General features: G+C 37.7%; 1 protein-coding gene and 1 pseudogene across 6 annotated transcripts in view; one reads left to right on the top strand and one right to left on the bottom strand.

Moving 5' to 3' along the window:
* The window catches only part of UBR1 (ubiquitin protein ligase E3 component n-recognin 1), a 157323-nt gene that overhangs the window by 78926 nt on the left and 60358 nt on the right, over nt 1-18039 (bottom strand). For all 6 annotated transcript variants that reach the window (XR_010405032.1, XM_064570569.1, XM_064570568.1 and 3 more), the window contains 8 exons: nt 15171-15351; nt 12328-12389; nt 11937-12047; nt 9356-9421; nt 8995-9096; nt 5262-5325; nt 2949-3073; nt 771-823 (listed from right to left, as the gene is read on the bottom strand). Coding sequence is in view for 5 of the 6 variants with exons in the window: in XM_064570569.1 (XP_064426639.1) it covers nt 771-823; nt 2949-3073; nt 5262-5325; nt 8995-9096; nt 9356-9421; nt 11937-12047; nt 12328-12389; nt 15171-15351 (764 nt within the window). In the remaining variant the exon portion in view is untranslated. The remainder of the gene's footprint in view (nt 1-770; nt 824-2948; nt 3074-5261; nt 5326-8994; nt 9097-9355; nt 9422-11936; nt 12048-12327; nt 12390-15170; nt 15352-18039) is intronic.
* LOC129046553 (cell division cycle protein 20 homolog) lies at nt 9673-11295 on the top strand (annotated as a pseudogene).

The raw sequence follows: 18039 nt of genomic DNA, 5'->3' as shown, positions 1-18039 counted from the left end.
CTGTAGTATGTCTTGAAATCTGGAATTGTAACACCTCCAGCTTTGTTCTTCTTTCTTAAGATTTCTTTGGCTATCTGGGTTTTTGTGGTTTCATACAAATGTTAGTATTATTTGTTCTAGTTTTGTGAAAAATGCTGTTGGTATTTTGATAGGGATTGCACTGAATCTACAGATTACTTTGAATAATTTGCACATTTTAATAATATTAATTCTTCCAATCCATGAGCATGGAATATCTTTCCATTTGTTTGTTCATCTTCTATTTCTTTTATCAATCAAAAACTTAACTATCAATAGCCTACTACTGACCAGGAACCTTACTAATAACCTAAACAGTTGATTAATAAATGTATTTTGTATGTTAAATGTACTATACACCATATTCGTACAATAAAGCTGGAGGAAAGAAAATGTTATTAAGAAAATCATAAGGAAGAGAAAATACCCTCCAGTACTGTACTGTAAAAACTCGATGTATAAGTGGACCCATGCTATTCAAACCCGTGTTGAAGGGTCAACTGTACTTACTATCTATGTCATTTAATATCATAAATGAGTATTTCTCATACACCTGTTAAAGATACTCATTTCTTCAACAAACACATACTAAGTGCTTATTGTGTGCCTCTCACTTTCACTCTTTCTAATCGGTACTCCATTCTTATTCTTGGGAGCTCAGGCAAGGACTTCAGAGCTTCTACAAAGTATCCAAAGTACAAGAGCAAAGACTGGTCTATCTCTCAGAATAAGCATAAATATTAAGTACTTACTTAAATGTGGCCACTTTGTTAATGACATTCTCTAAGCCAGTTTCATTATTTTCCTGTTGAAACAATATTTTTGTCATTTTACCTTCATGTTACGACTTTTCCTTCTCTTACTGTGAACTGAAATACATTTCAACAGCATTCTTGAAGTACTTTGTAAGCAATAAAAAAAACAACTTCCAATATAAAAAAATTAGGTCTGAAACCAGTTAGCTTTGTTTTGAGGAATCAATTTCTAAACAGAAATAAAATCTATAAATAAACTACTTATGGAAGAAATTTTATCTAAGTTTGCCCTCATATATGTATACATATAGATACACACACACAAACACACACATACCTGCCCAACAGTTCAAAGAAAAAGAGCTTTCCTTTATGTAATATGTTCATCATCCACATCATTTAAGCACATATCCATGCTGTACCAACACCTAAAACTAAGGTTATAAAATAAATGGGATCTACAGCAAAACACATGTAGATGCCCAAATGTATTCTGGCTTCTGCATTATAATAATTTTCTGACTGGCTGGAACTTTTCCTTAATCAAGAAATACTATTTTTTTATGTAATCACTTCAAATCAGGATAAGAACATAGTCAAGATACTAAAGCAAGCTCACAGATTCCTATAGTTTTGCAAAAATTATGATATTTAACCTCCTTTAAAAATAATGCACTTGGGGTAAGCAATGAAGTTAGGATATGCCCTAAAGATTTCTTTTGCAAAGTACGGTATATGTATCACTAGTGGTATGTGAAATTATTTTAGGTTGCACACAGTTACATATTTTAAAAATCTTGAATAGTTACTCACTTATTTTAATATGAATTAGGAAAAAAAAATCCAGAATCTAAACCTACTATTTCACTGATAGTACTGCCTAGAAAGATGCTAAGAAAAAATATAAGTTAGGGGCGCCTGGGTAGCTCAATCAGTTGAGCATCTGACTCTTGATTTCAGCTCAGGTCATGATCTCATAGGTCATGAGATTGGGCCCCACATTGGGCTCTGCACTCAGTGGGGAGTCTGCTTGAGGATTCTCTCCATCTGCCCCTCCCCCCACTCTTGTGCTCATGGCTTTCTCTCAAATAAATAAATCTTTAAAAAAGTAAGTTAAATCTTGGGGCATCTGGGTGGCTCAGTCATTAGGTGTCTGCCTTTGGCTCAGGTCATGATCCCAGGGTCCTGGGATCGAGCCCCATGTCAGGTTCCCTGCTCTGTGGGAAGCCTGCTTTTCCCTCTCCCACTCCCCCTGCTTGTGTTCCCTCTCTCGCTGTGTCTCTCTCTGTCAAATAAATAAATAAATGGTAGATAGATATGCAGAAATTATGAAGGTGTTATGCCAAATGGTTAGCTTGAGAATCAGTTAACAATGAAACTGGAAAAAGATACAAATATTTTTTGGGAAAAATGACCAATAGTCCAAGCTTATCTCTATTCTACTTCTCTAGAACACCTTGATAGTAGATAAGTCTAATTCTCTTTTAAAAATCATTGTTCTAATTCATAATTAACTCTCAGGAGAAAAAATATGAGACTCATAATCTTTAGGACTATTACTTCGATAATCAGTATATACAAACACGTAAGTATCACCTGAGGTGGCCCTGAGACAGCACCCTGCAGGCCTCAGTTAGAGGCAGCAGAGATACTAACGCAGGCTCACTCTGGGATACAGGGGAAGACATCAAGCCTAGAGTAGATTACCCAGTGGTCTAGAATGCTTCTATCTAACCTTTCTTCCTTCCTTCACCTGAAATCAGCCTCTCCTGGCAGTCTCATGGCTCCCCCAGCTTTTCCAAACTCCCTCACCATTTTCTCTCATAGGCATCATTCCTCATAAATTCTTGTATGTTTTGGCTTGACATCTGCTTCTTGGAAGATCCAGACTAACACACTACCCAAATAGTATTTCAGGGAGCTCCCTTTTTCTCTGGAGAAATTTTATTTTAAGGTAAACAAAAAGTCAGGGAATTTCTTGTTCTAAGATGTTTTCCAAATAGCTATAGTGTTTCTTAAATGTTTCCTAATGCCCCGCAGTCCAGAATTAAAGTTTATATCTGGAAAATTTGCCAAATAGATTTTCCTCAAACTTCAAAGTAGTTTCCAATTAACAAAAAAGAAAAAAAAATCCCATCTTAAGGTGAATGGAGTAAAAAACCTTATTGGACTTACATTCTCAGGTAAATTTTTGGCAATGGCACTATGTGGCATGGGTTCAATACAAAGCAAGTGAATAATTTCTCTCATTGTGACCTCTTCTTTGGTCACATTTCCCACTCCAGGTACATAACGCTCTCCTAATACAAACAATGAAAAGAAACAGTAAAACAATTATTTTCTATTCAAATCTCTTCTACCAGGAACACTTATTACACAGAACAATGCAGTAACTCCATGAGAAAGGGACCAAATTATTTGCACATGTTCAAAAATATGAATAAAATTATGTAAAAGCCAGAGGAAGAAAAATGAAGAGATCTAAAAACACAGGCTTTCTTGTAATTTATACACACACAAACACAGAGGTACACATACACATTAGAAACAAGGCCCCTCAATTAAATTAGCATGTGCTTCTAAATCAGAAAACAAAGCACATGGCATTGAAAAAGCAGTGGCCATTGTTGAACGATAGCTTTTCTTTCAAGATCTTCCTCAATTTTGTCCCTACTTGTTATTTTAAGAAAGAACAAAGTGAAACTCAAAAACAAAATACTTAAAATAATATGTATCAGGAATGACTGGTGTTGCTAAAATGCCCACATGATCACATTTCCATTTTTCATCTCAATAAACTGCCAAATGGAGAGAGAAAATACAGTTAACTATGGGAACTTCATTGGTGTCATATCATCTAATTCTAATTGCCTTAAGAAGGCCTACGATAACTGGCCTTATGTCACCACTGATTTTCAATACTACAGCATGTATAAAAAGTCCTATGATATTTATAACAAGGTTATTTTAAAGATAGGAAACTTTTGCCTAAGAGATTTGATAAATTCTACACATTAGCCAAAGAATGACTTTTTGTGAAGTGAATTCATTTCAAACAGATCATTCCTCTTAACATTTGTAAAGCACTTTGTAACTTTCAATTTTCTTTCACCTAAAACAATATTCCCTAGAAGTTCAGTGCTAGAAGGAACTTTAGAGATCATACAGATTAGCTTCTAGTTTTACAAGTCAGGAATCTGAGACCCAAAGAATATAGATGGCATGCTCTTGATAGTTAATATATTATAAATAATGGAAGTATAATAATATAATGTATAACAATACAATATGTAATTACTATAGAATATTATATAATTACATATATATTACTTACACATATATATTAATGATATATATTAAATGTTGACTCCTGAAAGTAATGAACTTATTATACTCAAGAATATAGCAAGTATTTTTTTTTTTTTAAGATTTTATTTATTTATTTGACAGAGACAGAGACAGCGAGAGCAGGAACACAAGCAGCGGGAGTAGGAGAGGGAGAAGCAGGCTTCCCCCCGAGGAGGGAGCCCGATGTGGGACTCGATCCCAGGACCCTGGGATCATGACCTGAGCTGAAGGCAGACGCTTAACGACTGAGCCACTCAGGTGCCCGAATATAGCAAGTATTAACCAAGAATCAAATCACATAGGAGGAAAAACCCAATAAATCTGGATAAACACAATAACAGAAAAATAACAGTAGCAATAATAAAACAGTAAAAATATAAAATAGCAAAAATTTAATACAGTACTAGAAATTCTGCATATAGTATTCCAAGAACAAACATTAAAATTCCCCTCAAGTTTTTGTAATTTAATAAAGTATAGCATTAATTTAAAAATCTTTTACACATGTATATCTCATTTAGCAATTAAGGTTTATCATACTTCCTGCTGAGACAAGCAGCCAGTCAGTAACTAATTCTTTCACAACAAGTAAAATGAACCCATGTTTTCAGATTTAACTAATGGCTAGAATCCTCACTAGGAACTACTAATATAAAGCCATGTCTGCTGCAGTAAAGTAAGAAACAACAGCCAGAATGAGAAGTTAAGAACTTTTACTTAGCTGATAAAATCAATAAAGACTATAAAATGAACATAAAAAATAAAAGTATGGCCAGTATTGCACAAAGTAATTTAATAGAATGACACGATGAAAATATATTTTAGACCTGAAATTTCATATATAAATAAGATTTTCAGCAGTCAACGTACAGATATTTTTCATTTACATTTCTAAGTAGGATAATTGTATTCCAGACCTCTACAAACGAGACCAAACAATTATAAATCAGGTACTGAAAAATAAAGATATAATAGAGCTGTGCTTTTTTAAAAGCTGGGTTTCTAAACATAGCAATCATATTAGTCACATTAATATTCTATGCTATGTTTGGGAAGAGAGTAAAATGATAAATTACAGTTTTTATTAATGTTCTCTCTAAAAAGAACTCATATCCTATTTCAAACATGTTTTAGTCTTACCTACAATATAGATGAGGACTTGAAGCATTTCTTCTATTAATGTATTATATTGTTTAATCAAATCCTATTAAATCAAAAAAGAATAAATTAGTTACATATGAACCAAAAGCTTTCATAAAACATACATTTCTGGATCAGGCTCATGGCCCATGCAGTCCAGTATTTTCCTCCAGACTAGAGCAGATTTACTCAATAGAAATATTATTGTTTTCACTATCATTACCATAGAGCCTTAAGTCAACAAACTAATTCTAATGACTTCCTTCTTATCTGGGTTGGTGGGACACTGGCTTCAAATAATAGATACCAGCTACGGTGACAGGAGCTGTCCTTAACACATCTCTTATTTAAGCAACGTAGCAAATCAGATACTCATTTTTACATTGAGTATAAAACATGACTAAAAATTAGCTTTGTATTTTATATTCTATTCTTTGGTTCTTTGCAACTAACTTCTAATGTGAAAGCATAAAATAAATTTGTAAATTCAAAGTAGGTAAGGACTAATTTATAAGTTCATATCAAATTTTAAAGCAATGAAGGATGATGAAACTGTATAGGACAACAAATAATAAATTGTGAAAAATGCAACAATACAATAAATGAAGAATATCCTTACTAAATAAGGAATTCTGACAAAAAGAGAAAAAGGATGAAGGACTAGAAAGATAATTTATTATCAGAAAGGGGGATACTACTGCATCAACAAAGATTAAAAATACCAGTGCCATACTGGTACATCTGGTAAAAATACCAGATGTACAAACTGCTAAAGAGTGTAAATCTGAGTAACTTTTAAGAGTCTTAAGAAAAAAAAAAAAGAGTCTTAAGAAAGAGCACATTGTTTTCTTCAGCAAATCCATTCTTAAAAATTTATCTTAACAAAATAATTAGGCAAGTGTTTAAACTGAAGTGCAGAGATGTTTCTGAGACCAAAAAAACTAGAAAACCGCTTCAGCAATAGGGGACTAAGGTATAATGCAATCATACAGTGCAATAATATATAGCCATTAAAAATTATGACATAAAAAATGATGTGGTTATGTATTTAATGACAAGAAAAAATATAGCAAATATCTCATTAAGAAGAGAAAGCAAATTACAAAAAAGCACATACAAAATGATCCAATTTTTGGTGTAAAAACAAGACACCAAAACTTAAAAAGTGATCATTTCTAAATTCAGCAAAGTCACAGGATGTAAAATCAATGGCAGAAATCTGTTGCATTTCCACACACCAATAATGAAGCAGCAGAAAAAGAAATCAAGGAATCGATCCCATCTGCAACTGCATCACAAACAAGAAGATACCTAGGAATAAATCTAACTATAGAAGTAAAAGATGTGTACTCCAAAAACTATAGAATATTTATGAAAGAAACTGAAGAGGCATAAAGAAATGGAAGAGCATTCCATGCTTATGGATTAGAAGAACAAACACTGTTAAAATGTCTATACTACCCAAAGCAATCTACACATTTAACGCAACACCTATCGAATACCACAGCATTTTTCACAGAGCTAGAACAAACAATCCTAAAATCTGTATGGAACTACAGAAGACCCTGAAGAGCCAAAGCAATTCTAAAAAGGAAAAACAGAACTGGAGGGGCGCCTGAGTGGCTCAGTTGTTAAGCGTCTGCCTTCGGCTCAGGTCATGATCTCAGGGTCCTGGGATCAAGGCCCACATCGGGCTCCCTGCTCAGCGGGAAGCCTGCTTCTCCCTCTCACACTCCCCTTGCTTGTTTTCCCTCTCTTGCTGTCCCTCTCTCTGTCAAGTAAATAAATAAATAAATAAAATCTTTAAAAAAGAAAAGAAAAGAAAAGAAAAACAAAACTGGAGGCATCACGATTCCGGATTGCAAGCTATATTACAAACCTGTAGTCATCAAGACAGTATGGTACTGGCACAAAAACAGACACATAGATCAGTGGAACAGAATAGAGAACCCAGAAATGGACCCTCAACTCTACGGTCAACTAATCTTCAACAGAGAATATCCAATAGAAAAAAGTCCCTTCAACAAATAGTGTTAGGGCAACTGGACAGCATCATGCTGAAGAATGAAACTGGATCACTTTCGTACATCATACACAAAAATAAATTCAAAATGGATGAAAGACCTTAATATGAGACAGGAAATCATCAAAATCCTAGAGGGGAACACAGGCAGAAATCTCTTTGACCTCGGCCATAGTGACCAAAGGCAAGGGAAACAAAAGCAAAAATGAATGACTGGGACTTCATCAAGGTAAAAAGCTTCTGCACAGCGAAAGAAACAATCAACAAAACTAAAAGGCAGCTTTCGGAATGGGATATTTGCAAATGACATATCTGATAAAGGGTTAGTATCCAAAATCTATAAAGAACTTAATATCGACACCCAAAAAACAAATCATCCAGTTAAGAAATGGACAGAAGACATGAATAGACACTTTTCCAAGAAGACAACCAGATGGCTAACAGATACATGAAAAGATGCTCAACATCACTCATCATCAGGGAAATACAAATCAAAACCATGATGAGATACCACCTCACACCTGTCAGAAACGCAAAAATTAACAACACAAGAAACAACGGGTGTTGGCAAGGATGTGGAGAAAGGGGAATCCTCTTGCACTGTTGGTGCAGCCACTCTGGAGAACAGTCTGGTGGGTACAGCCACTCTGGAGAACAGTCTGGTGGTTCCTCAAAAAGTTAAAAATAGAAATACCCTATGATCCAGCAATTGCACTAACCCAAAGGATACAAAAATACAGATTTGAAGGGGTATATGCACGCCGATGTTTATAGCAGCATTATCAACAATAGCCAAACTGTGGAGAGAGCCCAAATGTCCATCGACAGATGAATGGATAAAGAAGATGTGGTATATATATATATACAATGGGATATTATTTAGTCATCAAAAAGAATGAAATCTTGCCATTTGCAACAATGTGGATGGAGCTAAAGTGTATTACGCTAAGAGAAATAAGTCAGTCAGAGAAAAACAAACACCGTGTGATCTCACTCACACGTGGAATTTAAGAAAGAAAACAGATGAGCATATGGGAAGGGGGAAAAGAAAAGGAGAGAGGGAAACAAGCCATAAGTGACTTTTTTTTTAAGATTTTATTTATTTGACAGAGAGAGCAGGAGAAAGCACAAGCAGGGGGAGCGGTAGGCAGAAGGAGAGGGAGAAGCAGGCTCCCCTGCTGAGTAGGGAGTCCAATGCAGGGCTTGATCCCAGGGCCCTGGGATCATGACCTGAGCCAAAGGCCGATGCTTAACCAACTGAGCCACCCAGGCACCCCGCCATAATTGACTCTTAATGCCAGAGAACAAATGAAGGGTTGATGGAGGGAGGTGGGTGGGGGATGCGCTAGATGGGTGATGGGTATTAAAGAGGGCACTTGTGATGAGCACTGGGTGTTGTATATAAGTGATGAATCAGTGAATTCTACTGCAGAACCATTATTGCACTATATGTTAACTAACAACATTAAAAAAAAAAGTGATCATTTCTAGGAGGCAGACTGTTTCATGTGATTTTTCTTATTATTAATCTATATATTCTAAATTTTTATAAAGAGTATATGTGTACATATGTAGATATATATACATGTTGTATGTATATGTGTGATTTTTGGAAATATACCTAAAGATAAAAAATCCTAAATATGATTAAAATTGTTAACAAAAATATTTCCTTTGGAATTAATTCACATGTCTGTTTCTGTTGCTTACCTGGTCTTTTGTGGATATAGTCTTATTAAAAGCATCAGCAAGTTCATACCTCTGAAGTACCAGTAACAAGAACTTATTGGGATCCATTAAAGATGCACCAATCTGTGAAAGAAATGCAGCATCACAGTTCTACATGTATTAAATGAAGAAACATTTGTCTCTAGTAGGACTGTCAGAAATAGCATAAAGTCTGCAGAAGATAATGTAGTAGTCCCTTCCGTTTTTATGATGTCATATTCCTAGTTTTAACAATGAGAAAATTTTAAATAAAGTTAAAAATAATTATAGTATCTTTTCTCATTACAAGGGATCTAAGAAGGAAAGTTAAGACATAAATATCCAAAGTAATTTCAATAGGTACCTGAAGCATAATGATATCTTTATCATACATTTCTTCTCTGCACTTAACATCTTGGTAATAAAATACCTATAAAATAAAAGGTAGAATAGAAGCTACAAGAATTATTTTATTTTAAACAGAATTCTCAACAAAAACTATTTCTAAAACTTTCTCAAAACTAAAAAATTCCAAGAACTCCTTAGTGGGAAAAAAATTGTAAATCTATGAATTATTTTAAGGGATGAGATTTTGAAGGAAATATGCATGAAAATACTTGAGTTTAAAATGCTCTATATTATTACTCAACAATGAAATAATTTATTTCCTCTAAGTTAAAAATGCCCACTTCAGAGTCGGTCTGGGATTGGAACCTGCTGGGGGCTGAAGGACTCGGTGGGCACCCACTTCAAGGACCCCTCCCTCTGCAGATGCTCCGCGCAGTTCGTGTTCGAGAGTGAACTACACTCGCTGCTACAACTGGACGCACCTATCCCCAATGCACCCCCCCACCCCCCGCGCGCTGGCAGCGCAAAGCTAAGGAAGCCGCGGGGCCGGCTCCCTCACCCATGCGGGCAGCGCTGGCAGGACCCCAGGCCAAACTCCTGGCAAATCCAGCTCCAAGGCTCAGACCAGTCCCAGCAAACCTGGCAGTGACTGCTATATCCCCCATTGCATTTCTTCCCAGATGGAGGTGGCCAGTTTCCTCCTGAGCAAGGAAAACCAGCCTAAAGATAGCCAGATGCCCACCAAGAAGGAACATCAGAAAGCCTGGGCTTTGAACCTGAATGGTTTTGATGTGGAGGAAGCCAAGATCCTTCGGCTCAGTGGAAAACCACAAAATGCCCCAGAGGGTTACCAGAACAGACTGAAAGTGCTTTACAGCCAGAAGGCCATGCCTGGCTCCAGCCGGAAGACCTGCGGTTACATTCCTTCCCTGGCCAGACCGAATCGTGGACGCCCCTGAAATCCAGAATGACTGAACCTTGTGGACTGGAGCTCTGGGAATGTACTGGCTATGGCGTTGGACAACAGTGTGTACTTGTGGAGTGCTAGCTCTGGTGACATCTTGCAGCTGCTGCAAATGGAGCAGGCTGGGGACTATATATCCTCTGTGGCCTGGATGAAAGAGGGCAACTACGTGGCAGTGCGGAGGTGCAGCTGTGGGATGTGCAGCAGCAGAAGTGGCTTCGAAACATGAACCAGTCATTCTGCCTGTGTGGGCTCCCTGTGTTGGAATAGCTATATCGTGTCCAGTGGCTCACGTTCTGGCCACATCCACCACCATGATGTTTGGGTGGCAGAACACCACGTGGCCACACTGAGTGGCCACAGCCAGGAGGTGTGTGGGCTGCGCTGGGCCCCAGATGGCCAACATTTGGCCAGTGGTGGCAACGATAACTTGGTCAATGTGTGGCCTAGTGCTCCTAGAGAGGGTGGCTAGGTTCTCCTGCAGACATTCACCCAGCATCAAGGGGCTGTCAAGGCTGTAGCTCGGTGTCCCTGGCAGTCCATTGTCCTGGCAACTGGAGGGGGCACCAGCGACCGACATATTCGAATCTGGAATGTCTGCTCTGGGGCCTGTCCGAGTGCTGTGGATGCTCAATCCCAGGTGTGCTCCATCCTCTGGTCTCCCCACTACAAGGAGCTCATCTCAGGCCATGGCTTTGCCCAGAACCAGTTGGTTATTTGGAAGTACCCAACCATGGCCAATGTGGCTGAGCTTAAAGGTCACACTGCCCGGGTCCTAAGTCTGACCATGAGCCCAGATGGGGCCACCATGGACTCAGCAGCAGCAGATGAGACCCTGCAGCTATGGCACTGCTTTGAGTTGGACCCTGCACGGTGGCGGGAGCAGGAGAAGGCCAGTGCAGGCAAGAGCAGCCTCACCCACCAAGGCATCTGTTAAGGACCAACTCATCACCTCAGTTGTTTTGTTTTTTTTTCCTAATAAAGTCATATCTCCCTCTCTTAAAAAAAAAAAAGCCCATTTCAATAAAAGTAAACCAATTTCTACAATCATAAAGCCATTTATCTCCCAAGTTGTAGCTTTACAAGTCCAGTTTCCCACCTTTTAGGAAAAACATTCCTCTTTATTTGCTTTAGAATGGAAGGAAAAATTGTTCAGGTAGCCTTCAATTAAGAATGGTGGGGGGGCGCCTGGGTGGCTCAGCCAATTAAGCATCTGCCTTCACCTCAGGTCATGATCCCAGAGTCCTGGGATCAAGTCCCACATTGGGCTCCCTGCTCAGGGGGGGAGGCTGCCTCTCCCTCTCCCCTGGCTCCTCCTCCCTACTCATGCTTTCTCTCTGTGCCAAATAAATAAATAAAATCTTAAAAAAAAAAAAGACTACAGGTCCCCAAGTAAGGAAATCTTCAGAAAAGACCTATATTAATGGACAGGTTTCTACTGGCTTTCACTTAATCTATCCACTCAATAGGATAAAACAACAAATGTCTAATGGTTACTAGAACTTTCATTTCTGAGTTTACATAAGAGAACAGAAAGTAAATAGTCAGCAAAATCCAGGGACACAAGGTAAAATTAAAGAAAAAATGATCAGAAATAGAACACACTCATAAATGTGAACAGGCCTTGCCATACCTGGCTAATGAGAGAGAGCCCATTTCTTCGCCACATCTCAGCAACAACCTGGGCAACCAATACCAGACAACGCAAAGGATATTCCACTAGTACCTCTACTTGAAAGTCCTCCTGAAACAAATGAGCAATTTTGTTATTTTTCAGAGGGCTTGGATGTGTCTCAAAGTTATGGCACTAAACAGTCCTCAGTTTTCTCATCTGTAAAATGGATGGACCTGAATGAGATAATTCCAAGTTCTTGTGATTCAGATTTCAATGTTCTTACATATAGACATAAAAGTACTGAATGGAAATTATTCAGGTGGGTTTCAAAATTTTTCTTCCCTCTCATCAACCAAGAAGTATTTAGAAATAGGATATAAGTAAATCAACACTTAATAGAGTCACTTACAAAAGGCACAAATTCATGCAGTCTTGAAACAGCTCCCAGCCTGCTTAAACGCACATGAAGACCTAACAGTTATAAAAAAGAGAGAGAAAAATGAAAAAGGAATAAACCCAGTTAATCTGTCTCATTAATTCCTCAAGTTTAGGAACTTGTGAGATGTTAATATACATTTATTGAGATTAGAAATGCAAACTTTTGATTTCTAATTTTGAAACACAGTAGTATTAATACATTTAAGATCCCACATTGTGCAAGTTGTGTTTATACATTATGTAAAAATAATATGTTGCCTCTCAAGATATCCTTATCCTGCTCTTAAATAAGCATCAAAAGAATTGAAAACTAATTTAAGTATTTCTTCTTATAAAAAGAGAAGTGACATACAAATCACATCAATTACACCATGTGCAAAAATTAAATTAATCAGGGCGCCTGGGTGGCTTAGATGGTTAAGCGTCTGCCTTCGGCTCAGGTCATGATCCCAGGGTCCTGGGATCGAGTCCCGCATCGGGCTCCCTGCTCCTTGGGAGCCTGTTTCTCCCTCTGCTTCTCTCTCTCTCTCTCTCTGTCTCTCGTGAATAAATAAAATCTTTAAAAAAAAAATTAAATTAATCAAAAAGCTAATCATAGGAGCTAAAACTATAAAACTCTTAGAAGAAAACATAAGGAAAAGGCTTCAAGACATTAGATTTAGCAATAATTTCAAAGGCACTATCAAAAGAGTAGAAAGGCAACCCACAGAATGGGAGAAAATATTTGCACATCATATATCTGATATCCAGTTAATATTGAGAATATACAGAAAACTGCAACAACAAAAAAATCTGATTAAAAAAACATACAAAGGACTTGAATAAACATTTCTCCAAAGAAGATATAAACACAGCCAACAAGCACAGGAAAAGATGCTCAATAATCACTAATCATTGGGGAAATGCACATCAAAACCACAATGGGCTACCACTTCACTCATTAGGATGGCTATTAAAAAAACAGAAAATAAGAAGTGTTGGTGAGGATGTGGAGAAAATGGAATCCTTGTGCACTGCTAGTGGGAATGTAAAATGGTGCAGTTGCTATGAGAAAGAGTATGGAGTTTCCTCAAAAAATTAAAAAGTAGAATTACCTTATGGGCCAGTAATTCCACTTAGGATACATACCCCAAAGAATTGAAAACAAGGGCTCAAAGAGATACTTGTACACTCATATTCACAGCAACATTATTCACAACAGCCAAAAGGTGGAAGCAACCCAAGCATCCATTTGTGGATGAATGCATATGCAAAAGGTGATATATACATACTATGGAATATTATTCAGCCTCAAAAAAGAAGGAAATTCTGATACATGCTATAACATGGATAAACTAAGGACACTGTAGTAAGTGAAATAAGCCAGTTATAAAGGATACGTGTATGATTTCAATTACGTGAGGTACCTAGAGTAGTCAAGTCATAGAAATGGAAAGTAGAATGGTGACTGCCAGCTACTGCAGGGAGTGGGGATTGAGGTGTTATGTTGAGTAAGTACAGAATTTCAGTAGGGGAAGATGAAAAATTCTGAAGATGGATGGTAGTGACGACTGCACAACAATGTGAATATACTTAATGCCATTGAACTATACATTTAAAAATGGTAAAATTATAAATTTTGTGTTATATGCATATTTTACCACAATTAAAAATATAAATGTAGGGCATCTGGCTGGCTCAGTCAGTACAGCATGCGACTCTTTTTTTTTTTTTAAGATTTTATTTATTTTAGAGAGAGAGAGAGAGCAAGTGTGTGAGACCAGGGGGCGGGGGAGGGAGAGGCAGACAGGGAGGGAGATAGAGGGGCAGAGAATGTCAAGCAGACTCCCTGCTGAGACCGGAGCCCTGCTTGATCCCATGATCCTGAGATTATGACCTGAGCTGAAATCAAGAGTCAGACACTTAACTGACTGAACCACACAGGCTCCCTGAGTATGCAACTCTTGATCTCAGGATAGTGAGCCTCAAGCCCCATGTTGGGAGTAGAGCCTCCTTACTTCCCAACTAACTAAATTAGAAAGCTGCTATCAATATTGTTTAAAAATAAATAAATAAATAAATGCACTTATATAAAGTTGCTTTAAAAAAACCTGACAGGGCCAATTTACACGGAAATGCAAATCAAAGAACGATTAAAGAAAATCTATGATTTCTTTCTTTTAGTGGTGAAAGGAACAAGGACACACACAACACACTGGCGTAATCAGGCAGAGAAGAATGTTAAAAACCAGTAACAATGTATGTTAACTATACTGCAATTAAAAAAAAGCAAAAAAACCCAAATGAGAATTTAAATAAAAATTTGAAACAGGGCGCCTAGGTGGCTCAGTTGGTTAAGCAACTGCCTTCGGCTCAGGTCGTGATCCCGGGGTCCTGGGATAGAGTCCCACATCAGGCTCTCCCTGCTCTGCGGGGAGCCTGCCTCTCCCTCTGCCTCTGCCTGCCACTCCCCCTGCTTGTGCTCTCTCTCTCTGTCAAATAAATAAATAAAATCTTTAAAAAAAAAAAAATTTGAAACAGAAACAAACCAGCAACAAGATTTTGCTATATTTAAGTCTGAGTGGGAGATGAGTTACCAAGTTAGTCCTTAAGTGTGTATTATAAGGATCCATTAGTTGATCCCGATTAAAAAAAGGCCCAGATACACAAGCATTCTTAATTAGATATTCTTTGAAGGACAGTGATAGCTCTTAACTGCAGTATCTGATCTGAGTATGTCTGTACATACTGAGCACAGAACAAAAATAGAAATAATTCCACTACCCTGAATATCTAAAAAACAAAGCTAATAGAAACATGCAAAAAACCACTCACCAGCAAGAGTCCTAGAGAGTGGCAGATGTATGCTTACAAGATCTTCAGATACTCTGTAGGACTTAGTTTCCAGAGTATGACCACACAATTGTACTACTGTCTTGCTACTAGATATAAAACTTGTACTGCACCTCATCACAGCTTTGTGACATTCCTTATAAGCCACGAGTAAGAGCTCTTCCTAAAAGAAAAAGAAAAATGCAAATACATTAAGTTATCTACTTTACCACACCATTCAATAAATATTTAGTCAATATAAGCACAAAATTATTTTATGTATAGCAGGGATACCTGCAGAGGATCTGCAAACTAGGTGGAAATATCAGACAGACAAACACACATGCACTATCAAAGTAACACATTTTAAGTACCATGTAAATGGTATAGCAACTAGCCATATCACATATTTTTTGGCAACCCTCATCTTATGGAAGGCATGCATAATTATTCAAGATGAGGTCAAAGTATGCGTTGCTCATCTGGACATTTACCAAACTTTCTGAAGTCATCTACATTTGCTGTTGTCACTCTAGCTTCTGAAACTTCTTTAGGGTCTGCTTTCTGCCCTTACCAATTGATCGGAACTGCTTTTTGAAAAAAAATTCAAAGGATCTATGTAGTAACCAAATTCAGAGGGTCTTTTCCAAGTCCCCATCTTCCTTAAAATGTGTGTGGCATTGTATTCTGTTGAGTACCTTAATCTCTTTTTTTTTTTTTTAAGATTTTATTTACTGGGGCGCCTGGGTGGCTCAGTCGTTAAGCGTCTGCCTTCGGCTCAGGTCGTGGTCCCAAGGGTCCTGGGATCAGGCCCTGCATCGGGCTCCCTGCTCTACGGGAAGCCTCCTTCTCCTTCTCCCACTCTCCCTGCTTGTGTTCCCTCTCTCGCTGTGTCTCTCTCTGTCAAATAAATAAAATCTTAAAAAAAAAAAGATTTTATTTATTAATTTGAGAGAGAGAGCAAGAGCGGGGTAGGGGCACAGGCAGAGGGAGAAGCAGACTCCCTGCCAAGCAGGGAGCCCAACACGGGGCTCAATCCCAGGACCCTGGGATCACGACCTGAGTCGAAGGCAGACACTTAACCGACTAAGCCACCCAGGCACCCCTGATGAGTAAGTACCTTAATCTTTTTGAAACTTTCTTTCCCTCTGGTTTTTACAAACCTACTTATTCTGATACTTCTGTTATTGATTAAAGATTTCAGTCAGTGATTCCTTTTTTTTTCCCCCCAATTCCTTCTGCCTACTAAATGAGACATTCCCAATATTCTCTTCTTACAGGTCTTTAATTTCTACCACCTCAATTAAAACTGCAGAGATGACTCTCCTAAGCTATATCATTTCTGTTTATGTGCTAGACATTCTTGCTTAGGTCTTACACTTATATTTCAAATTCAGAATATATTAAATTGGTTTGTCATCATTTCTGCTTCATTGTGTACTTCCCTTCTCAACTTCCCTTGTTCTGTTAATGACACTATGATTCATACATTCATCCACACAGAAAATCTCAGAGCCACTGCATTCTGTGTGTTAGATGTTAACAGATTTTTCAGGGGAAAAATGTTCTGTGTTCACATAAGACTGAGAAATGCTAGGTTGAACAAGATCAAGTAAGATTTTTTTTAAATGCCACTGAACTTTTCAAACCCTTTAATTAATCACTGTGCTGATTTCTAAATGGAATATTCCCAAAATTTATTTGATCATAGAATTCCTATTTTGGGATAAAAATAGTGTGAGAAAAACTATCTTGAAAAGTCAGTTTTGACTCTTCTCTTCCTGGCATACCACCCCGATTTGAGTTTTCCTTATCCTAAATTTATTTTATAATCCTTACTTCCTCTGGGTTCTTTCTCTTTTTCCCTGACTGCCCCCACCCTAGTTAAGATCCTGTCACCTTAGATTTAGACTTCATGGTAATCTTTCTGTTGGTTCCCTTGTCTCCTAACATTACCCTCTCCAATCTGTCATCTTCAGTGACACCCATTAATTCTTCCTGAAGCAGTGTGTTGACATTGTTACACTTTAGACACAGTGTATTCACATACTGATGCCAAGGCATATTTCCAGCTTAATTGCTCATTAATTTCATCCATAAATCCTTTGATTTATCTAGTTTTTATTCTTCCACACTGCCTGAACAGGAGTTGGACTTCCCCTTATTTCTCTGTTTACTCTGTATCTCTGCTCATGATGCCACTTTCCCCATACTTAAATTCTGCATATTCTTTTACACCCACTCAAAAATGCTTTCACAAATATGTTTTCCCAGTGGTTTGTAATTCTTTTTCCTCCCTCTTAGAGTAATTTGTTTGGACAATATTTCCTGTCCTTATTGTTCTACAAAGCTACAGTGCTAGATTAAATTGTCATGTCTGTATGACGGCTCTGAACCTGTGACCAACTGTTCATGGTGAAGCAGAAGAAAGGAGGAGAAAAGAAAGTTCACAGAAGTAGCAGAGACAATGAAGGGGCTTTTATTCTTATTGATTTTAAGGATAGGGGAGTCCTGTGGGTGTACAGGCAGATGAATGAAAGTCTGGGAAATCGTAGAGGAGACAAATGAGGAAGCCAACTCCAGGAAGAAGTAGCTCAGGACCAAGAGCCTAGGTAGAGACCTTAGTTTTAGAAAGAAAGAGATGAAAAGAAAGGGACCAATTGTGAAGACACAAACTTAATGAATAGACTATGTCATGTGAGAGGTACAGAGAAACTAGAGAAAATGAAAGAATTTGATGCAGATAATGTCAGTTTTCTCAAAACAGAAATAAATGAGGTCACCCTTCCCGAAAGGGAATCTAGGGTAGGACTGTGTGTTTCAAGAGGGTTATGTTCTAAAATTATTGCATAAGGAAATATATTAGTTCTAT

This window comes from Mirounga angustirostris, unplaced genomic scaffold, assembly GCF_029215605.1.
Source record: "Mirounga angustirostris isolate CCGP_5_RB_7025 unplaced genomic scaffold, mMirAng1.0.hap1 SCAF_9, whole genome shotgun sequence".
Taxonomy (NCBI): domain Eukaryota; kingdom Metazoa; phylum Chordata; class Mammalia; order Carnivora; family Phocidae; genus Mirounga; species Mirounga angustirostris.
Note: the sequence above shows the minus strand (reverse complement) of the source record. Positions and strands in the feature narration are given on the sequence as shown.